At 37.9% G+C, this 23,599-nt stretch overlaps 2 protein-coding genes across 2 annotated transcripts in view; one reads left to right on the top strand and one right to left on the bottom strand.

Moving 5' to 3' along the window:
* Positions 1-5,224, bottom strand: part of DNAH8 (dynein axonemal heavy chain 8) — a 141,350-nt gene extending 136,126 nt beyond the window's left edge. Inside the window, 5 exon segments of the mRNA XM_076335551.1 lie at positions 1,414-1,527; positions 1,864-2,040; positions 3,014-3,177; positions 3,546-3,735; positions 5,102-5,224. Coding sequence (XP_076191666.1) covers positions 1,414-1,527; positions 1,864-2,040; positions 3,014-3,177; positions 3,546-3,735; positions 5,102-5,209 — 753 coding nt within the window. The 5' untranslated portion in view covers positions 5,210-5,224.
* A 9,102-nt stretch (positions 5,225-14,326) lies between these two features.
* Positions 14,327-22,680, top strand: GLO1 (glyoxalase I). Its single transcript, XM_076334376.1, has 6 exons — positions 14,327-14,446; positions 15,616-15,698; positions 17,089-17,229; positions 18,034-18,101; positions 19,188-19,277; positions 21,413-22,680. The coding sequence occupies exons 1-6, from the start codon at positions 14,366-14,368 to the stop codon at positions 21,499-21,501; spliced, it is 552 nt and encodes a 183-aa protein (XP_076190491.1). The 5' UTR covers positions 14,327-14,365; the 3' UTR covers positions 21,502-22,680.
* The last annotated feature ends 919 nt before the right edge of the window (positions 22,681-23,599 follow it).

Below are 23,599 nucleotides of genomic sequence, written 5' to 3'. Positions count from 1 at the left end.
AAACCCTGAATACTGGACTGTATAGAGATTTCTCTGATTCAAAGCCCCGAGTTAAACGCTCAGTGTAAATTTTCATATAGTAACCCACTTCAGCTATAAATGTGACTATGTGTGACAGTGCGTACACTAAATGCTGTATTTTAGGCATACACTAAATATCATATTAAATCTGCACGTACTCCATTCCTGATCCACTAATATTTAAAATACTTTGCAACATCAGATATTAAATTCAACTCAATCCAGAAAGTAGTTCTTTTTAAAACAGGATATATTTAATTTGGATGCCATTATTTTTAAGTTGAATACCATAGAAAATCCTACCTAAATTATCTTGATCTCTGGAACAATGTTCCAAGAGATGAAACAGAAATTCAGATGTATCCAAATTGTTCCAGATTAAACAAAGAACTATAGTTAACTATCCTGTATTAGTAAAAAGATGAACTCTTTAAATGTCTGTCTGTGTTTAAAATAAAAAGAATTTTATCTTAATAACTCTTATGAAGCAGCTCATCATTATGGCCTGGTACCTGGCACCCTCTAGTGATACTCTGAAGAGCTGAAGATAACCAGCTTCTTAGTAATGCTGTTTATCATACTCCTCTCTTCTACTACTCCATGCAGTATCAGCTCTATGTCATATATTATCACAGTCCTTTTGCTTCCCCTCAGTTAAAACTTCGAAGTAGGATCCTAAGCTGCCAGAAATTCAAAAGAAATGCAACACTTCCTGACAGAGGACAGGAAGCAGGTAGGACCAAAACAAGGAGGACTAAAAACCAAGGCAGAACCAGCAATTTTTCCTATGGTATTTCCTCCTTTCATCCTATTCTGCAACAATCATCAGAAACATATACTTGCTATAATAATTAATATACCTAATAACTGGTATCTTGAGCTAGGGCTGAATAGTGTACATGGACAACCAATTATTTAAATTCTGACTAGCTGGTACTTCTGCAAATAGAAGCAGCTAATACTGTTTTCAATATCAAAACATTATTTTACCCATTTAGGACCTCATTAGGTTTCATTATTCTTTGTATAACTGAAATTTTGGTACTTTGGTTACAGCTGTGTGATTATTCATTGACACATATGGAATTTTCAATGAAAGACATTTTGAGATTCTTGTATTATAAAATACCTGGTTTAGCTCATTTTAAAAATAATATTGGCAGCAGGACTGACTTATGTATTTACGTTTATTGATAAAATACATATTTTAAAATATCATATTTTATGTCATATATAATAAACTATAATGCTTTAATATTTAGCTTGACAGGCATTTAGAAAAAAAATCAGAAAAATTTACTTTTAAGCAAATACAAAGAAGATTTCCTTTGCTCTGGGCATTCTATGTTAACACCTAAACTATGCTTAAAGAATGATGAAAGGCATACTTACAAGATCATAGTTATAAAGTGGCTGACAAACTTTTTCAAGTGTGCGTAAGTGTTTCACATTATCTTTCGATTCATTTGCTGCATCTGTGATTCTGGCATTTAACTCTTGCCACATCTAGAGGGAAAACAGTCCTATAAAAAACTTCATACATAATGAACTATTTCTTTAACTTGCACTGATTTGCCAGAAGTAAGCCTTGGTAAACTAATTTTTAAAAGGCACTGCCAAAGCAGGCAATAAAAGTTATTTTCATTTATGACAATTTTTGTCTGTATCTCTAAAAATGTCTTGTTCTTCCTCTTAATATATTAAGCACACCAGCACCATACCTAAATTTTCCTCTCTTAATTCTCCTCAGGAAATCTCTCTTAGATGCAATGAAACAAAATAAATATCACAAGCTTTGTCTACTATAGTAAAAAACAACATAAAAAAGAAAAAAAGAATTACCCTTAGTAGTTTAGAATGTCCAACATTCAGAACATTAATGACAGCTTTGCAGTTTGGTCCTTTGATCTGCTCGATAATAAAATTAAATTTAGCAGACATACATTTCCAGTGCTCTAGTTCAGTCAGTGGACCTGAATCATCAGCTTCTTTCCTCATCTGCTTACTCTCAATCAGAACCTGCAACCAATTTGAAAAAAACCAAATGTCTACTATAGAGAATAGACAAATCATTATAAAGAAGAAGAGAAGAAACACTCTGAGGATACTAACTTAAAACTTGCAGTTATTGACACATGAAAATGGTTCCGATTTGGAAAAGCATAATAATAATAATCAAATTCTTAAACTGAAATGAAGGCAATTAATACATATGTTCATCTGCTGTCATAAACTGGGTGAATCTCAGCATATATCCGTATTTTTTTCTTTAATCAGAATCTATGGCTTGAAATGCGCCAAATGTAACTTCACTTGTAAAAAACTTGAAGAACTATTTTAATAAAAACATTAAATATCAGACATAAAGTCATAAATGTACTCATTTGTATGTTGATAAATGTGCAGTCAGCTATTTTTACGTCTTTTACATTTTTATTCTCGTGAGCTAAACTAAACATAGTATGCCCTTATAAGTAGAATATGTCCCAATCTACACAGATTCTGTATTTTGACAAAGGGTTCTGTGCTTTGTCACAGAAGTCTCAGACACTAATTTCTTGGATAACTGAGACCTTACCATGTAAGATTTACACAGGATAAAAAATACCCTAATGGGCCTGGTCAAAGATCTTTCTAAGAGTAGTATCTCATACCATGACCGGCAGCAGAAACTTAACAGGTAATGTATAGAGTATACCTAACTGTGTATATATATCTGGTCCTCGCCAGTGTTATTACTCCTGCATCCTTCTGTCCTCTCCTTCTTACTATTTGTGTATTAACTGTTCAGAAACTCTTATTCTTGCTAGACTGTAAGTTTCTAGGGATAAGGACTACCTACTTAACTTCACTTGTGCATAGAAGTGAAGCGCTTGTCTTACTCAGGTGGAGATGCAGCTGAAGCCTTCAACTAACTTCAGGCACGTCTCATATAATTTATAAATATCTATCCATATTCATGCTGGATCGATATGTTAAAACAACAACTTACCCGTTCAATTTGTCTATACCATATCATAAGTACTTCCTCTAGCTGGTGAACCATATCAGGATTATCAGCTGCTGCAGTTACTTTCTCAAAGGACTGGAGTTTAGAAAAATTAATGTAATCTATTTTTTTCAACTCAACAGTTCCTTCAGTGCTTATTATAGCCCCTGAAAAAAAAAAAGCAATTACAATGCAGAACCAATTAAGACTCTAAAATTAATTTCTACCAGTGTAAGCAATTTAAATTTGGCAATATATGTCTGCAGTGTTGTTTCAATATAATAGCCATTTTACTGCACTCGCGTAAACCAGAAAATTCTTATTTTAAATCCAGTGTTCCTCCTTAAAAGTAACATATCCCTAGAGAATTTTCTTAAGTAAATAATCTACCCATGCATTTGTTATGCAAGTAATTGATCATTTTATTTTTCCTTGCAGAATGGGAAAAGTTCCTTACCTATGTGCTACTGCCTTTAAATGGAAATTCTTAAGTAGAATTCCTTTACTTTGATTGTTTCCTAAATGCAATGCTTACCTTCTAAAAATGAAAGGTATCTGTTAATTGTTTCCACGAAATTCTGTTTGTCTTTTGTATCTTGTTTGGTCTGACTTAAAGCACCCCAATTATTTGTTGCGAGGATAGCAGGGAGAAAAATCTTTTCTATCATATTCCTAACACCATGCAGGAGTCCTTCAGTGGCATCCAAAACACCAAAGAATATATCCTGCATTGTAACACAATGATTGTTAGCAATGCAGTAACTTAGACTGGAAACACTATTATAAAATCAGTGTATTTTTTTTATAAAGGCACTCTAATTTGCCATTGAAAACTTTAATTTAAGGAGACAAAATCTTTACAAAATACTGATAGCTACAATGTGACCATAAGATACTGTGTTCAATAAAAAAGGGAAGTCAATAATGATTTAATACAGTTTTAAAAGGCTGCCAGGTTATATTTTTGTAATTTCAGTTATTTCCCTATCATACAGAAAGTTTGGAAATTTTTTAGATATTACATAGCAATTAAGAATAATCTAAATGTCCCCATCTACAATTAGGTACTAAGTAATGAAATGCAAGTAGCAAAAATGTTCTGAATATCTGTATCTGAAGTTATATTAGAAGCAATTATCTGATGGACTGTATATTACTTTGGATCAGATGAAATTTTTGTCTATTCTCCAAAACTAAACTTTACAAGTTCTATTTTCAATATTCCAATACTTTAAATGTCCTTCAAATCAGCAAATATTCACGTAACAAACTTCCTAGAACATAAATTTCCTTTTCTCATCACTTCAGTAAGGAATTTGACGCAAAAGTAGTATTTATGACCAATATTGACTCTTGATAAAGACAGATCTTGTATCTTACTTCTAATAATGCTTTTCCTCCTTCACCTTCTCAGCTCTCAAAAAGAATACAACATTTTAAATATATAATATGAAGTACATAAATTAATAATGGATTTTCTGTCTGAAGAACTTGAAATCATATTAATTAGAAGATGCATATATAGGACTGATTCTTATCAATTTACTGTCCCTTGAGCACTGCCCGAGTATTAAGATGTGTAGCTATAAATGAAAATGAAGCCCACACTTATCTAATAATTTGTTTTATATAGTTGTAAAGCAGAAGAACTCATGCTACATAATTTACATAGGATAAATGTGTATTTCATGCATTCAAAGATACATAAAAGAGAAAGGTACGAATAAACTTTTCTTCTCCTGGTATTTGCAATGAAGTCTTCTCAGTGAGTCTTTCTAGTTTAGATATTTCTTAAAATGTACTTAGTGTCTTTAACCTCTTCAAAAACAGCAAGGAGAATGAGAAATTAATCTAAATGCTGACTTCTTTAACAAGAGTCCTGTAAGACACTGAATTCACAAGATATCCTGAGTATTTGCTGAAGTAGTACAGCTATTCATTGTCTACCCAAAAAGGAGAGCAAAGAGCATGATATAGCTTAACATTCAAAAAATACCGTTACCAGTAACTTTAGTTATGTGACAATAGTGAAACAAATAATGAAATAAAAATAGCTAGAGTTTTTAGTTTTTAAAATATATGAGAGAATACCTCATGTATAGTTTTTGCACTTATAGGGCTGTCATTCTTACAACGAATGAAAAATAAGCATAGTCCTACGAATTTGTCTGGTGCATTGTCCACATAAAATCGCATCATTTTACTTCCTTTTGCAACTCCTGGAATTGTCCGACCACATTCTGAAAAGAATTTCATAGGTGTCACTATTTTTAAAAGGGTATTATAAAATGCTTAAAATTAATATAGTGAAATAAAATTCAACATTGAAATCATTTATTTTCTTCTTTTGTGTGTAAGACAAGCAAAAACGGCAGAATCCTTGGCTGTAATTAACCACACAATTAAAAATCTACACCAAACACGTAACATATGTCTTTCAAAGCAATTTTGGCACACTGTACTGCACTGAAAAGGGAATTTGCTCAGGCCCATCATTCTGGGTTAATTTGCTGGTGCCTGAGGTACTTTGTTTATTCGCGTTCACACTATCAAACAAGATGTCATGCCTAAGTGAGAAAATAGAGAATATGAGATATCCTCAGGTCCTCTGTAGACATAATCCTATGCGATTTGATTGTTTCACATAAATAGGTAAGGGAACAGCGTGTTCAGTGCTTAGAGGATCATTAGGGATTTTAGACATTAAAAATGAGCATGTGAAAACTGAAAAATTTCAAATATTTATAATAAATGCAAATTCAGACAGGTTTTATAAAAGTACTTTCTAATGAACTGGGGGCATAACTCCTGTAAGAAAGAGTTGCAACCACTTTAAGACTTCAGAAGAACTTATCTTTTTATAACCTTCCTTCCAAGAATGGCTGAAATTGACTGAAATTTTTCTAAACAATTTGACTTGAAGCAAGCATTTAAAACAGGAATTTTCAGTCCTTATAGCAAAAGACTGCAAAATTATGAACAAGTAAAAACAGATTTTATTCTGGGAAACATTAAACAGAATTAACAATAGAAGGCACTATTACATCTGCCTGTATTAATATTGCTAAAAATGTACCTATTCCTGGTGCTTCTCCTTCTTGATAGAAAACTCTCAATGTTTTACTTCCTCCCTTGGCAAAAAAAGAGTCAAAGGCTTCCAACTGTTAAATCAAAAAGTGAATACTTGTTACTCAAAATATTAAATTTTTACGTGTCTTTAAGACATGCAAAAATAATTTGACCATGCCACTGCTTAAAGTTTTGGTGGCATGTAATGTTTATCCTCAAATATTGTGAGGAGTTACAAAACAATACATATTTCAAATATTGCCTTCAAGTACTGAACCTACATACACAGGCTCCTGATAATTGTGTATCAAATGTTTATGGTCTTGTCCAGTAATGCAGAGACACTGGAGGATATTCTGTCACTCAGAGAGATCTGTAAGTCTAAAGTATCAACTGGAAGTAACTGGTCATGAAAGACTTAGAAACATACACAGCACATTTGCATGACTTGACATACCCTGTTATTGCTACTCTACCCCTAAATGTAAAATATTCATTTGTAAAACAGGAGTAGCATGACACATGAGGATTTTATTCTGGAGACATGAATTGGCCACATTGGCTCCAAAACCTTTTCATGATGACAAAGATTTTGCTGACCTCTGCAAGGACAATGAGATCACATCTGAGGGAGACCATGTTGCCCCAAAATTAGCTTGCTGTACCTGTCCATAAACTGGCCACCCTAAAACACTATGGGTCTCTAGATGGCCATTTTGATTTTGTCATGCTATACAATGTGCTTTGGATAGTAAGGATGCAAAGCTTTGAAACAAATGCTGTTTGTGTATGGATTACCATTCTGAAGAACTTGCCTGAAATTATAGCTAGGGTTTCCAAAATCTGAATTTTCAAACTGCCTTAGGCAATTTGTGTGTCCTGGTAAAACCAGGATATGTGATTTAGCAGGAAGTGAACAAAGCTCTGAAAAGCACTGAAAGAAGGTTTGGAGGACATCAGAAGGTACTGATCTGGTCAAAATCCAACTTCTTTCACAGTCTCTGTAGTTATCTGCAAGGATGACTAACTCAGCAAGATGTGACTGGGCATTCAAACTGTCCAACGGAAGGGCTCAACTTTGGTAGTGAGACCTCCTGTTTCCTCCCCGTCAAAAAAAGTCAGAAATTTAGCTAGCAAGTATGTCTGGAGATGCATCACCCGTTCAAATACAAAGCATACACCTCTAGATGTGGTATATTTCTTATAAGCATGATTATTTCCCCAAAATAAACAAATATAAAATCTGAATCAGAATGGTGATAGGTAAATGAGTGACACCCAGGTGGACAGAATTTAAACCCACTCTTTTGAGAAGACAACATTGTGCAAAAATAGAAGAGGTAAAGGCAAGCCAGCTCTAGAAATGCATGCTGCGCTTTCACGTTGGTTAATAGGCACTAGTGAATAACAGGGTTAAAACTGAGAAAAATACAGAAAAATTCATCCCCAAAAATAGTGAAACAAAAGAAAAATTGGTGAAGTACTGAAAGGGCAATGACAAAAATCAGAAAAAGTTTCACTACTGCAAAAAGCACTCCAACTTGAGAGGAAGACAAAGGCGAACAGTAACTTTTGGACTTGTATTTTACACAGGAGGTAAGACGTGAGCTGTCCCTCTGGCTACTGCTTCTGCAAATAGCTTCTGGTTCAAGTCCATCTGGTACAAACGCTCACTGCGTGAATACACATACAGGCTAATGCTTTAAAGGGTAAAACTTAACTCACGGAGGTCAAAGACATGATATGTATATGGGAATTTACTAACTGACAATTTGTTAAAGGACAATGTTGACACAGCCCCAGCAGCCTAAACTGTTTATGAATAAACTAAAACTGGAAAGTCGAAAATTTCCAACCATAAAAAGTTTTCAGATGGTCCTGGTGACAGCAACCCCCTCCCCAAACCAAAACAAAACTTAAAAAAAAGGCTGAAGAACCCAAAGGTTCTCAAGTGTCTGAATTAATCAAACTCAGTGTGGAACAGCAGTTTTACATGAAGTCGAGATGATCTAAAACTATATACCATTTAGCAACTGTAAAAAAAGGAAATGTTAGTTGATTGACAACACTTAAAGCACCTCTATGTTGCGTAAGCATAAGAAAAGTACATTTTATGATATATAAACATCAGTAAACAAACAATAAACAACAAATTTGGATTGGGACTAAATTTGGCTTGCAACTGAACAGCTGAAGTTCATAGAATGATAGAATCATAGAATAGTTTGGGTTGGAAGGGACCTCTAAAGGTCATCTAGTCCAACCCCCCTGCTGTGGGCAGGGACATCTTCAACCAGATCAGGCTGCTCAGAGCCCCATCCAGCCTGACCTTGAATGTTTCCAGGGATGGGGCATCCACCACCTCTCTGGGCAACCTCTTCCAGTGTTTCACCACCCTCAGCGTAAAAAATTTCTTCCTTCTATCTAGTCTAAATCTACCCCCCTTTAGTTTAAAGCCATTCCCCCTTGTCCTGTCGCAACAGGCCCTGCTAAAAAGTTTGCCACCATCTTTTTTATAAGCCCCCTTTAAGTACTAACAGGCTACAATAAGGTCTCCCCAGAGCCTTCTCTTCTCTAGGCTGAGAACCCCAACTCCCTCAGCCTTTCTTCACAGGAGAGGTGTTCCATCCCCCTGATCATTTTCGTGGCCCTCCTCTGGACCCGCTCCAACAGGTCCGTGTCTTTCTGATGCTGAGGGCTCCAGAGCTGGATGCAGGACTCCAGGTGGGGTCTCACCAGAGTGGAGTAGAGGGGCAGAATCACCTCCCTCCACCTGCTGGCCACGCTTCTTTTGATGCAGCCCAGGGTACGATTGGCCTTCTGGGCTGCAAACGCAAGTTCTAACAATTGATTTGTTTGCTCAAAGGAGATAGTATCTGGCTGAGTTTTGAATGCTAAGTCAAATCTCTCTAACAGACAAAAATACCATCATGCAACCAGAGAAGGCAAGGGCCATATCCTTTCACGTACAGCCATACCTGAGTTTTACTAAAAGAACAGTTTAGCTGGTTGCTCCTGTTTGTTCAAGCACTTTGAAATACTATGAAAGACACAACACTAAATACAGACAAAGAATGACTGAGCTTTCAGAAGTTCCACAGGTTTGGGACCTACTCACTCTACAAACCCACTTTATCCCATCTTTTAAACATTCAAAAATAAACAAAACACTCAAAACTGGAAATTATTTAATGGGTCTTTCCAAATGCAATTACATTAATTAAATGGCGCAGGATTAATCTTCCCTTTTATTACTAAATAACAACCAATTTTCAAAATGTTCCTATGAAGTTACACATATTTTTGCAGAATCTTTGGCATTTCAGTGAGAACTAGCTTAACAAATAAAGACTATTATCTTTAGAATATAATAATGGCAGGCTGAGATGGATGAAACTTGTTGGAACTGGTGGATGTGACAAGAATCCCTTGGGTCAAAATACCTGCAGTAATTACATTTTCCTTGAGGTAAGAAAGATGAAAAAGCCACAATCAAAACCCCTGTGAATATTTGCAAATCTGCCAGGAAACTAAGCTGAATGATTTAGTCAGGTATCATTTTAGATGAGTTGTGTGCCTTATTAATCACATTTTCTGGCAGAAACAATCTAAATGATGGATAACACTTCATATCAAAGGGGCAATCTGCTATCTATTTTGATTAAAAATTGAAATCAACATACAGAACAGACTCACCGAAGGGGCATCCAAAATCATTTCTTCCACAGTTGTTAAGTCTAAACCTAGCCTGATACTGAGAACTTCAAATACGTATTTATATGAAGCATCAACTTTTGTTCTTCGATATTCTCTTGCTTCTTTGTATCGAGCCTAAAACATTAAACATGTCTTTCAAACTAAAAATATACAAAGTGATCGCAACAATGACCTACTACTTAACTTGCAACTAATGCTGAAATGTATCATCTTGTATTATAAGACTACATAACTGCCCTACTCTTTAAAAATATCTAAATTTCCAGAGGCTAACAGAAGAACAAACTATTAAGAATTATTATAAAACGTAAAGTCAACTCTGAGGATATGTCAAGGAAAAGCAAACATTAAATATACTACAGCTAGATTTTAAAATATTTGTGTGCCATATGAACTGGTTTTATTTTTCACAATCAGTATTTCAATTTGTTATATTAATACAGAAAGGTCACAAATCAATTTAAAACTAAAGTATCTAGAGTGGGTAAATATTTGCAGGAACTAAGCTGGGTACAGCTTTGCTTCAGTGTAAATTATTCAGTTAGCATCTCCTGCTTCCTTCTTCTATTGCTTTAAAGTAAAATGTTAAAATACTGCAAACATTAAAAACAAAGACTCACTCACTTTCTACCAGGAATAATTTAATAAAAGAACTGAGTATAAACAAAAAGGAAAGAGAAAAAAAAGAAAGAGAAAGAAAAAGAAAAAAATAGTTAATAAAAACTGAATTTAATCATCTAAGAAAAGAACCAGAAATCTATTTCAAGACCTAAGGTTGAATACTAAACCTGTTTTTCTTTCAAAACTTCTTGCAAGGACAAAACTCCACTAGTGCCCCGGCAAAACCTAGACAACCTTCGGCTTGCAACAGAAAAAGACTCTTGGGAAGAGGAAAAGCTTGCTATTTGTCGAGTATGGCGAATAGATCTGGCTACAATATCTTCCGGTGTAACAGGAGCAGGCACGGAACTCTCTGCAGTGAGATTAGGCCCAGCACTATTTGTGGCAGCAAGACTGGGCCCAGCGTCTTCTCCAGTGTTTGAGCTTTCTTTATTATTCTTTCGTACCCCATCCATTCTGAAATCTGAAAAAAAACCTGTGTTTATTAACAATCCAGATTTTTCAAGTCTACCTGTTCAAGAAGACCAGAAGGAAGAGCAAGGTAGGGAATAAAAACACAAAAAATGAGAGCATCGCAAAAGTGACTTCCCATGTATATAAATTTAATAGTCTCATCAAGTCCTCTTCAAATTCTTAAGATAACAGACATATGTATATACATTTTATGATAGGTTACAAATGTCAAGCTGAAGATGACTACAGAAAGATTTTTTTAAAATAATTTATCATACATTTATATTTTGTGGACTGCACATCTTTCTATATAAATAATTTTTAAAAATATTAATACTTTAACTGAATATCTGATTACTGAGAAATAGAAATGGTCTAGAATATAATTTGTTTAAATTTTAGTTTGCAAAATATACACATATACTCAGCAACTGACCTTACCAAAAGCCTTGTATACACTTCCATACCAGGTCTTAAAGCATTGCTCACATAAGCACTTACACATGATTTTTATACAAATGCCCTGCCATGCATGATATTCTTAACATGTGTGTTTGCAGAAGTAATGCAAGATGGAGGGTGTTGGGCAGTATTTTTTCAGTGGAAAAAAATTAATTTAGCATCAGGTATCTTCAGCATGATGAAGGAGTCAGACTTTCTCTTAATTCTGTGCCTAAACCCTGGAATGCTGCAGTTCATAGGGAACGGATACCGTTCTTCAACAGGAGAAAGGAATTTCTCAGTCCCTCTCCTGGTGGCCAAGGACTAGTACGTTAATCATCCTAGATGAGGATTTCTAAAATGGCCCAAAACAAAGTATATTTATGGCTGACTGCTAAGCAGTAGGCTGGTATGCAAAGGTGGCTCCTTCCATTTTCTTCCCCTTTCTACTCCACTAGCACATAAGCCTAGGAAAGGTTTGGTTTGTGAATCCCAAGCCCATAATTAAGGACTACAAAGAAGCATCTAAATCCTCTCACTCCATGTTTTCCTGTTATGGGGCATACTTATCCACTTCATCCACTTGCACGTGCTGGCTGCCATCAATCCCATTTGGTAGATCTTAACACTCATAAATATATATATAAAATTAAACATTTTATTCAGTGTCCTCAAATCTACACATGGATTGAGCAACTAGTTTTAAGGCACTGTAATCATCAGTAGAGCTATACCTCAAGTCCTTATCTTGTGTCTAATTTTTCCTCTAAAAACAGCTTGTTCAGTTTCACAGGGATGTTATAATGCAGAAATATTTTATAAAACAAATGTTAAGGTAGGTCATTAAGGTCATACCCAGGATAACAGATAAAAATAAAAGCACAGAAATTGTTACTCTACTCAGAGTACTATTACTATAAGAATTAAAACAACTACAAAGATTATGCAGTAGTTTTTACAAAGCCTTAGGGCAGCCAACCACATGTGTAACTGTGTTATATACTCTCTTAGACAATATTGCCTGATTCAGGAAATAGAAAATCAGAAGCAAGGCTGACATGGAAGGCAACACCTGGTGCTACATTACTAGCTCCTTATTTTTGCCCATGATTAGCAAAGTGGCCACTGTTCTATGGACTTTGGCATGCGATCACCTGTTATAGAAAATGTTCGTCTCTTTCTCAAAGTAAAAATACTAAGAAAAAACAGCTTAGGAAAGTCACAAAAAAAAAAAAAAGAAAAATGTAAAATCTAAATTAATTAATTCCTTCCTTTTCCTTCATGTTTGTCTGACTGGGCTGGTCATCTATAAGGTTAGCAGTGGTGCTTTCCTACTTGACCTTCAGGTGGAATAGGTTGGATGTTAATTTCCTTGCCTTTTAACTGGTTCTCTTGCAGTTGGACAGCGAAATTGATACCTTTCCCTAAAGCTCAAGATGAGAGAGGTGGTGTTCTCACAGCTTTCCTTAAAAACAAAGACTACATTGTATACTGGCATCCTCCCTGACTCCAAACAGCTATACTCAAGACGTCTGGTGGCTCAGCTGAGATTTTCACACTTTTCAAAAAACAGCACGACCTCCAGCTGCCTACCTATCCTAGTTGTAACAGCTGATGTGCTTTTATATTAAAACTTTCTTTCCTCCCCTCCAGGGTGCTCTAAACCTTGCCTACAGGACCTGTTCATGCAAGAAAAGTGAGTCTGCACATGCCTTAAAAGGTAGGAGGATGAGGGGAAGGAGGGAAGGAAGGAAAAGTGGAGAATTCCCAAGCATAAAGCATGAGGGATAACGACTTCTGGCTCTCTTCTGGAAAGCTGAGGTGCCTCAGTCGGCACTTTGGCTTTGGCAGAGACATGCAGGCAAAGAGCCTCACCGACCTGGCTGGTGCTATGCCTCACAACGCGGGGCGAGGGGAGCTGCCACAGCGACAGCACAACCGCCGGCGGTTGCCCCCTCACAAGGCAGAGCAAGCGGTTCCAACGCCTGCCGCGAGGAGATTCCTCCGCGCCAGCCCTCCTGCCTCGGTGCTGGGTCTATACAGCGCGGCGGAGGGAGACGGCGAGTCGTGATGGAGTTGGCGGTTTGGCTTGGGGACGGATCCGTAACGGTCGCGGCGCTGCTCGCGCTGGGGAGCCGCCGGTGCTGGGGCAGAGGCGCCGCTCTCGGCTCCCTGCCGCGGCGCCTGGGCGTCGCTGCGGCCCAGCGCAGGCCCAGCCGAAATTCGACCCCCAGAAGCTGAACCGTAGTTCTGTCTTAAAGGCCGTGTTGGGCACCGAAGAGCTCTGCGCAGCGATGTACCGTAAATTCCCTCGCTCAGGGGTTGGTTTTAAACGTACCTGTGGAAGTTACTTAAGTACCGCAGTGAGAGTGCTGCGCTGCAAAAGTGCTTTTCTCTCAATTACCAGAAGTGTATTTTTTTCCAGAGTATTCAGTCCTGTTTTTCATGCCGAGTTTTTGAAAGATTATTCTTCTCTTTTAGACCTGACACAATTGTTTATACTAAAACATCACTGCGTAACTCCAAAGGGTCTCAGATTTGAAACCTTCTCCCAGCGTCTGCCGGCAAAGGCAGAAACCCGCATCTCCCAGCACCAAAACGAGCGCACCGCCGGTGCCTCTGCAAACAGGGCTGAAGGCGCAAGGCCGTTTCCAAAGCGCCCGAAGATGCCGCCCGTCGGAAGGACTTAGGAAAAAAGCACCATTCCACTGGAGCTGGATACCTACGGCTGCTTTAGGCGTTTGTGTGGTACCCTGTGCTCGCGAGCGGCAGCTAGAGGGACGCATCGTCGCGTCAACGCGGAGGATCCGCGGTTTTATTCCACGCTTCAGCTAATTAACTCTACAGTCAGGGGGCTCCTTCCCGTTCATGCTTACAGGGACGAGCGGGCAGCGCCCGACCTGATCGGACACTTTCACGGCACTCCTCGGGCGTCACCGCCAAGCAGCGGCCTGGCTGCAGGGACGCCCCCCGGGGCCGGAGCGGGGCGGAGCGGAGCACCGCCTTCCCGCGGGCGCCGCCGCCGCCGCCGCCTCCTCCTCCTCCTCTCCCGACATGGCGGCGCCAGCAGAGCTCAGCGGCCTCAGCGACGAGGCAGCCTACGGCGCCTGCTCGGAGCCGGATGCGAGCACGAAGGTGGGGTGGATGGGGGTGACGAGGACGCCCCGGGGCTGCGGCAGCGCCGGTGTCCCCCCCCCCCCCCCCAGCTCTTTGCCGGGCGGACGTGCGGTGGATGGGAGGCGGCATGGGGCCGGGAAGGGTCCCGGCGTGGAGGAGCGGGGGGGGGCGGGGATTCCTCGGCAGGGAGCTGCCCAGACGCTCGGGGTGCGCCGCCCCGCCTTGTGCGGGGAGACCGTCCCGGCGTCGGCAGCCGGGCTCGGTTTCGGGGTGAAGGGGGCGGATCCGCTGGGCCGGTCGTAGTGAGGCCCTGTCCTGTCCCGTCCAGGCCCGCCATGGCGCACTCAGCCGGGTCGCCGCCTGTGCTGGTGCACTGAGCGTCGGCCAGGCTGGAGCTGAGGAGAGCCAGCGCCCGCTCTGCGCTCGGCCGCGGGCTGATCGGGTGGTCCGGGGGCTCTTCAGCCAGCACGTGCCAGGGTTGCAGAAAAAAAAAACCGAACCCCCCCAAACTGCTTTAGTTTTTATTAGGAGAACCTTGTAATTGCATTTCAGTTGTGCTACATCTGTTCTCTTTTTTTTTTTAAATACATCTGTCAAGGCTATCCTGCCATTCACTTTTCATCCACTTAGTTGTTCATTAGCCCTTGGTATATAAAGTTACCCTGTGGCTTGAGGAAAATACCCTTACAGAATTGCAGGCTGGTTTTGTTGCCAAGATATCATCAAGCTTGACAGAAATTCAACGTCTGTGCAATGAAATAATAAATATAACGAGTTCAGAAGTTTAGCTTTATTTAATCTCTGTGTCTGCAGCGAGGCCCAATATCAAATATTCACGTGCCTAGTGTGCTTGCATGCGAAGTGGTTCATGTGCGGTACAGCTCCATAAAAGAACAATAAAGATAAGAATGATACCCTTTTTTTGATACTGCTGATAATATATATTGAGTGATACCAGTGGTGGTATCGTTTATTTGTTTTAAACATTATGTTACAAAGGCTTATTTATTTAACACAAATCTGTATGTGTAGGATCAGGACAAAAGGTTTTATTTACACTTAATGTAGTACTCTATTTGTTACTTCTAAACCTGCTAGTTTTAGATTCATTGTTAACTGGCATCTTTGTTAATGCCCATAATTAAATTCTGGTTGATGTATAAATAACAAATCTTTTTTCCCCACAGGATTTTTTGTTGCAGCAGACAATGTTAAGAGTAAAGGATCCGAAGAAGTCACTGGATTTTTATACAAGAGTTCTTGGAATGACGTGAGTAGAAGTTGTATGCCACAATGTTTGTTTTTTCCTACTATTTTTCTGAAAGTTTTTGTTATTTTGATGTAATTATATTAATTGGTCTAACTACGTAATCAATGCTGGCCCATCAGCTGATGCCCAGTTGGACAGTCTGGCAATCTCTGAGAACTCCCACAGCATGATTAATGCCTAAGCTGCAAATGAACTAATGCTGGCCTCGACTAGAAATTTCTTTGTTTCTTAAATAGGTCATTAATTATCAGTGTACAACTTGCTTACTTCCTCCTCACTGAGCCTGCAGATAACTGGTAACTTTTATGACAGTGCTTATAATCAGGAGTCATTGCTATAAATCGTGAAATTAAGTTTTCTACTAGTTCTCAGAGGTGGCTTATGACCACCTCCGGCCATAGGAGACCAAGGCAATGGAAGCTGGAGACAAGGTCCAAACTCAGTCTTTTGGAGAAAGCTGTTAGGAGGCAGATGCCCTGCAGTAGCCTAACATGTTTATGCTAACGCTTTGTGCACATTCTTGACATTTGAAATGAGTTACTTCAAAACAAAATTCTAGCATATTTTTAAACATCTTGAAATCAGCCCAGACTAAAGTAAAATAAACTACTTCCACTTTAGTGAAGATATGGGTGTGAGAAAATAAAAATTAAATACCTAGTAAGCTGAAAAGGAAATTAGATTTGTTTTGCATGCCTACTTTTTCTGGTTAAACATCCTACATAAAAATGGTTTGAAGTATGCCACACCATCTCTGGAAATTAGGTGAAAATCGAGTGTATCAAATATTTCACAGGAAAGTGGGTGACTTCTTGCATCTAGGAAAGGGATAAATTTTATAAGCAGCTTTTTCTCTCCTCAAGTATTGTTAGTTGATTAAATTGTCATATTTGCAATGGATTTTATCATTATACCTAGCTATTGAAATTATAAAAATATTTCATCTAAAGGTATGGGTTTTTAATCCTGCTGTGTTCTTAAACTTTGCCTGGTGCCAGTGAGCTCCCCAGAACGAATAAGTTTCAAAGTAAATCATCTTATTCCTTGGTGATATTTTAAAGTGGATAAACATAAAGATCTTCCTGAGGAAATACGGGCAAGTAACAGAGTGGCAACCTCAAGACTTGAGCCTTTGTACTGGCTTTGCTGTTCAGTTACTGATAGTTTGGCTTTTAAGCATCTGATTCTTCTCATTTTTGTAGGTTTGTAATGTGTTCTGGAATGTTCCTATGTGGTAGTTCAAAATGTAGCTATTTTAAGATGTGGATTACAGTCAGAAAGGCAAAAAATCGCAGCAATAATTCTTCCATAGGGGAAATATCTTGGTTTATTTGGAAGCTACCTGATGACCTTTTTAAGTTACTATTTCAAAATAATTGTTGCCATTTAGACTGCTTCAAAAATTTGACTTTCCTACTATGAAGTTCTCGCTCTATTTCCTGGCGTACGAAGATAAAAATGATATCCCGAAAGATAAAACTGAGAGAACAGCTTGGACCTTCTCTAGAAAAGCTACGCTTGAACTGACACAGTAAGTATTAATATAATGAGAGATGACATTTAGCTAACAGTGATTAAACAGAAGTGGATGAGTGTAAATCCTGTTGGATTGAATAAAAAATGTAATCGTTACTGTGGAAACATCTTCACTGTCATGTAGCCTTAAAATACAGCTGCGATCTTGGATACTTGGCAAGTGTAATCTTTCTCTTTCCAGAGCTCTTTCAAACTGCTAGGTGAACAGTGGAACATAAAACGAAATAATGCTTGCTGTATTTTGAGTATGCATGCCATCTGGGTAGGGAAGCCACAGAATTTGGCAAAAACCAATGTGGTTAGAACTTCCTTTGGATCCTCAGAGCATGCTAATAATGTGTAACTATTGCTTTTGGAATCCGATTCAAAAGAGGTATTAAGTCAAAACATACACTTCCTGTAAACAGGACAATTTGGTTAATGCTATCATTGTAATTGTGCAGAAAGAATCTCCCAGATGCCAAGCCTGCTACCCTCACTGTTTGTTCCCCAGTGATGTGTAGATAAACTGACTCATGCAGCGCAACCATCTCTAATCTGAATGAGACAGGCGTGTCTCTGACTCATTTGAATGTAGAACCTGAATGCTAGTGAAGGGCTGTGAACATGGCTGGATTAGCCCCGAGACTATCTCTAGGACCTGTGACTAGGGAAAATCTCAATAGTTTAATGAATGCAGCCAACAGCTGAAATTCTCTGGTTTCTTAGGAGAAACAGCTTAGCCTCCTGAGGAAACTGAACATTTAGGATTTGTTAATTTCGATGCTTTTCTTCAATATGTAATAATTATTTCTTGTAGCAACTGGGGCACTGAAAATGATGAAAATCAGTCTTATCACAATGGCAATTCAGATCCCCGAGGATTTGGTAAGTCTTTAGTTTTGTGTTTGTAGTTTTTAAGCTTTGGTTTATTGTGATTACTTTTTTTCTCTTGTGTATTGGGGAAAAATGGAGTTTCAAATGTTTTTTAGAAAACATCCGTATGAATTCTTTGCAAAGGTTATTGGGTAAGTATATACTGTAGGCTTTATTTTTATGAGAACTAGCAGAGACGATATTTTAAACTTGCATGGATGAAAAGACTTTTCTAGTAGGTTACTTTGAAGAAAACGTACTACCGCTAGGAAAGAAGGGGACTTGCATTTCATCCTCTACCTCTCTTCTTCCAGCATGTATGCTGTGAAAGATCGTGAAAATAGGTAAACGAATACGTTTCAAAGTAATGAGCCACAGTTACACTTTTCATAAAGAATCTAATCCTTTGGCAAGCAAACGCATGCTAATAGTAACTACTGAATGAAGAACAGTAATTGCTCTTGTGTATCAGATTATCATGGTGTTTAGACTGATTTACATTTGGATTTCTATTTTATAATCTACTGGTTACCCATTTTAAGCTAGAAGGAGAATTGTGTTTCTCTAGCACAGAGGATAGTATTTGTGTGGCTCGATTTGATATTTTCAGTGCTTGAAAGGTCACTGGCTTGTGAAATAAGTTTCATAGTCTAGTCACTTGACATTTAAAGCTTCTGAATTGATTTGTAAGCTCAGACCTTGCATAGTGTTAGTCTCTACAAATACAGCATTAATGATAGACTCCTTGTACTGTTGAACTGAGCAAATGCAACAAAATCCTGTTATGTGGACATGCTTCAAGAAAGGAAATACAGATAAAAGAGTTTGATTGAAAATCTTATTTTTTCCTACTATAGATAATATTCTTATCTAAACAATATGAGATATTTTAACTCTAAAGTTCCTATTTTAAAAGGCATTATCAAAAAGCCAACTTTCTCAAGGAGAATAATGTTAATACCCAAAATGCTGCTCTTTCTGAAAGCAATGCTTTTCTCATATACAATCATATCTTATGTGAACTACAACATATGAACTTTTTCATAGAACGCTAGCAATACTTACAGTGTACTTCATTCTTTTTACCTTGTTGCATAGGACACATTGGAATTGCTGTCCCTGATGTCCATAAAGCTTGCAAGAGGTTTGAAGAACTAGGAGTGAAATTTGTGAAGAAACCAGATGATGGTAAGCCTTGATCAGAAATGCAAGTCAATTTTTTTTCTTGTTTTTAATATATTCTGCCTAGTAGATCTTCCTGGAAAGCCGAGTAATACGTTTCTAGTAGTTGTCACTGCTTAGAAGGTGCTAGAACCAGTTACCCCTGCACCCTATTACAGTGGGCAAAACTGACAATAGATCCATCTTGGTAACAACAGTCAATCGGTCTAGCTGCGTGCCTTATGTATGTAATCTGACCTTCACTAAAATTCATGTGGTCTGTTGATGTCATAGTTTACTATGTATACTACTGCCTAGAGTTATTACAGAATTTACTTTAACATGGATCAAATTCCCACATTTCATATCTGTTTGGTTCTTATCATATGAAAATAAGATGACTCAGAAGACATAATTACTCCCACCCATTAAAACTGAGTAATTCTTGACTTACTGGCTATTTTTATTTAAATCCACCTAACGCCACCTGCTAGTTATTATCATTTTAACTGTTCTGTCAGCTTTGGTAGAAATAGCCTCATTAGTCTATATCATATTTGATTTGTGTAACTTTTACTAAAAAATGCATAATGTGTAGCTCAGATGTCTAGAGAGTACATAAACAAAGGATGTTTATGTCAAAATAGCCTAAAATGCAGAAATCAGTGGTGAGAAGTCTTGCATTTTTCAACTGGATTCTCCTTCATGAAGACACCTCACGAGAGTTTTAGGACTGATGCATTCCAAAACGGACACCTAATACTCAGCAGCATGCACAAGTCTGTGATAATACTTCTTCCTTCTGGCTATAGAAACTAGATTGTTGCCTGTACTAACGGTGGGGGTTTTTTTAGTTTGAAAGTAACATTAGTACATGGAGCTTCAGTTGACACGTATTGGAATTGATCTTCTAGATTCCTTGCTAGAGGAATAAGAACAAGTAATTGAAAAGAGACTGAAGTGATTTTCATCTTATTCACTGTGTTCTCAGCTGAAGCAAATGTAAGAAGTGCAACTGAAAACTTAACTTGAACACAGATGTCTTGATTTAAGAATTGAACTTGGTATTTCTAGCATTTTAGAGTTTCTGAGCCCTTTTTAATTTGTTCAGCACCTGGTGAACCTTGAGAGAGTTGAAGTGAGAGCTCCTGACTTTGATTCTGTATCACTGCACAGCTCTAAGTTTGTAGGAGGGGAGGGAAGCTTAGACTGTAAATGGGATAAATCACAGGAAAGAACTCTTGAAGCAGTCAAGGGGGGGGCGGCGGAGAGCAAAGGCTGTCTTTTAACATTGAGAAATAAAATTGATGCCGCAAATGCCAAGAAGGAGGAAGAAGTTTTGGACTTCACATCCATTGTTTGTGGAGCAGGCTGAGAGACCTAATGTTGGGTTTTTTTCCCTACATTACTGAATCAAACATCTAGTATTCTCTGAGAAGTTTTTGTAACTAGAATATATTAAGAATTAGCTTGGTTCTGTTACAGTGAGTAGCTTAATAGAGCAAGTATAATTAACGTGTGTGGTTATCACTTCAAGATAACATGTTAAGCTGTGCTATCCCGATCTACTGTTGAAGACAACTTTTGGGGATGGTGTTTTAATGAGTAATATTTTTTCCAACAGTAAAATTTAAAACATTCCTGCCCTGCATTTCTGTTTTATGAAGTGATGCAAATGTGTACTGTAAACCACATCGGGGCGGGGGGGAACCAAACAAAAACCAGTAACGTAAAACTTCAGTGTGGAGGCAGGAATGATGGGAGATGAACAGGGCAGAGGAATGCAGGATGTTTTCTTGAACACAAAGCCACTTCAAGAAAATATGTCAAAACATCCTGGAGCACAAAAATGTTTTTCTGAATTTAGAGGATGAACACTTACAGGGGCATATGCAGAAAACTTATTTCAATCAACAAAAGATAGAATTTCAAAGTGACTTTAAAGTACAGCTTTGTTGAGAGTAAGATTGACAGTGTAGCATACAAAGATCTAATGCTGATTTAAAAACTAATCTGGATGTTTTTAGAATTAGCTGTATAAATTGGAACTAATTCTCACGCAAAAGGAAAAAAAGGAAAAATACTTTTCAAAGTAGTCATATTTGACATTAAGAACTAGTCATGTAGTCTTAACTCTATCTTGTATTTTTTTTTTCTAATAGGTAAAATGAAAGGACTTGCATTTGTTCAGGATCCTGATGGCTACTGGATTGAAATTTTGAATCCTAACCACATGGTGACTCTCACTTAGTTCTAATGAAGTACGCTATATAGGAGATGCACACTTTCAGTCCCCTGGAGAAAATCTGTAACAGTGTTTGTGAAATTCTCGCTTAATGGAGAGGAATCAGTCGTGTTCAGAGTCTCCTCTAAAATTATCCCCTGGGACCTCAATGTACTTGAATTCCTTTTTGTTGTCCTGTGATGCCACTGCAATTTGCTTCCAATTAGGAATACTCAACCGTATTTTGGAAGAGCGCTTACACAGGTTCTCCTCTTGAACACTGATTATGTTAATATTTCAGTAAACTCTCTAAAGATATGTGACTAGAAATTCACTGCATCTCACACTGTTTAGATTTAAGCTAACAACAACAAAAAAATCCTGTGTTACTACCAATGATTTTCAACAAGGACGAAAAAACCCTCAAAACTCAGAATATTTTTTTTTTTTCTGAAGTCAAAAGATCCAGAAGGCTTCATGCCCTATCTTGTATACTAGAAAATGCAATGTCAGCCTAACTCTGACTTGAGTAGTAGCATGTTTATGAAAGTCCTAATCTTACTTATATTATGCCAAGCAAAACTCTTTTAAGGAGCAGCCTTAAACAGCCTTGCCTGGAACAAGAAACTTTGTGGAGGCAATAAATCAGTCCAGCAGAAAGAATTCAGTCTTTCAGCTTCTGGCTGCTGATTGACAGCCAAGAGGTCTCATAGTTGCTAACTCACAGTGATCCTTCATGTCTCCTCCAACACTAGAGAGCGCTTGCTCATAATTTTTGTTTCAATGAAAGTCTGCGGCTATATTTAACTTCAATGCTCTGTACGTTCCGCATTAGGAATTTAATGAAAAAGAGTATCTGAAACAACCGTTTCCTACTAGTAGACATTTTGATCTGCCCTCTCAAAACGAGTGACGGTTACTGCAATGATACCTGTAAATAGCAGGAAAATACATAACATTTACATATGTTACACAAATTACTTGATTTTACGTGGTTCCACCTGTTACGAACAGTGCAAAACATGTCAAGTTTTGAAATCCCGTTGTTCCTTCCAACAAGGAAAAAACCCTCTGCCCTCTCTTACTGTGGTTCAAGCAGCACTTAACTCTTAGTAAGTCTTCAGTTATGTGACTCTTGAATAGTGTCATGGCATCGCAGTTCACTTCCAAATAAAGCATTGGTGCAAACTACAAAATGGTTTTAAAGCAGTATGACCTGTTGCTTTGCTAATTGTTGAATCCTAAGATGCCCGAAAGGCTATTTGTTTTGGTTCGTGGATTCTTTTTTGAGAAGAAATCTGGTGCTAAAAGATAGAATATGAATTGGGAGTACAGTAGTGAAGAAGAGAACTGTGTGACCCGATTAGTAGGATGTTTTAGTAACTTAATGTGCAGAGCTAATACTACTGTCAATAACTCCCTGGCTTATAAGTTAAAACATAAATGTAGGAAGTATTGCATTTGATTTCTACTATGCTAATGTAGATGTTAATGACTTAAATGCTAAGTGTTACTGTCCTATCTCTTTATCTGAAAAATCCTTAATTCTGTCTGCCTCATCTTAAAAAGATAGCTTATGTAAATTCAGTAATTTTACAGAGTTCCGCATGAAAAATCATTCATAAAACTTAATCTGAGGTATTTTTTTGTTTACCCTTGGAAATGAGTAAGATTGATTCTATGCTTCATCTGAGCCTTAGGTGTTGGAAAAAGGAATATGAAAACTTGCTCTGCTTAATACCCCCTACAGATGTGCAAGCAATTGTAACTTCATTGGAAGGTAGACATAGTAACTCAAAAGATACTTTTTTTCAGTTTTCTATGTGTTACATGAAGCAACCCCGATATTTTAAATTGTCATTTGTATGGTATTTTCTGGCTGGTCTCTACAGTATCTACAGATACTGCGCTTTAGGTGGTGCCTTATCAGTGTCAGTCATATACAGTAGATACTTTCCCTTCTTGAATATTTGCCAAGTCGCCTTTTTGAACAACACTGTTGGTTCATGGTTGCATTCTCTATTTCTGCCCTCCTGTACTTCCAGAACTAATACCTACCCTGTCCCCTGTCGTCTTCCTTGTGCGGTTGATTATTCTCCTGTATGTTAGGTCATTTTGATAGGGA

This window comes from Aptenodytes patagonicus, chromosome 3, assembly GCF_965638725.1.
Source record: "Aptenodytes patagonicus chromosome 3, bAptPat1.pri.cur, whole genome shotgun sequence".
Classification (NCBI taxonomy): domain Eukaryota; kingdom Metazoa; phylum Chordata; class Aves; order Sphenisciformes; family Spheniscidae; genus Aptenodytes; species Aptenodytes patagonicus.
Note: the sequence above shows the minus strand (reverse complement) of the source record. Positions and strands in the feature narration are given on the sequence as shown.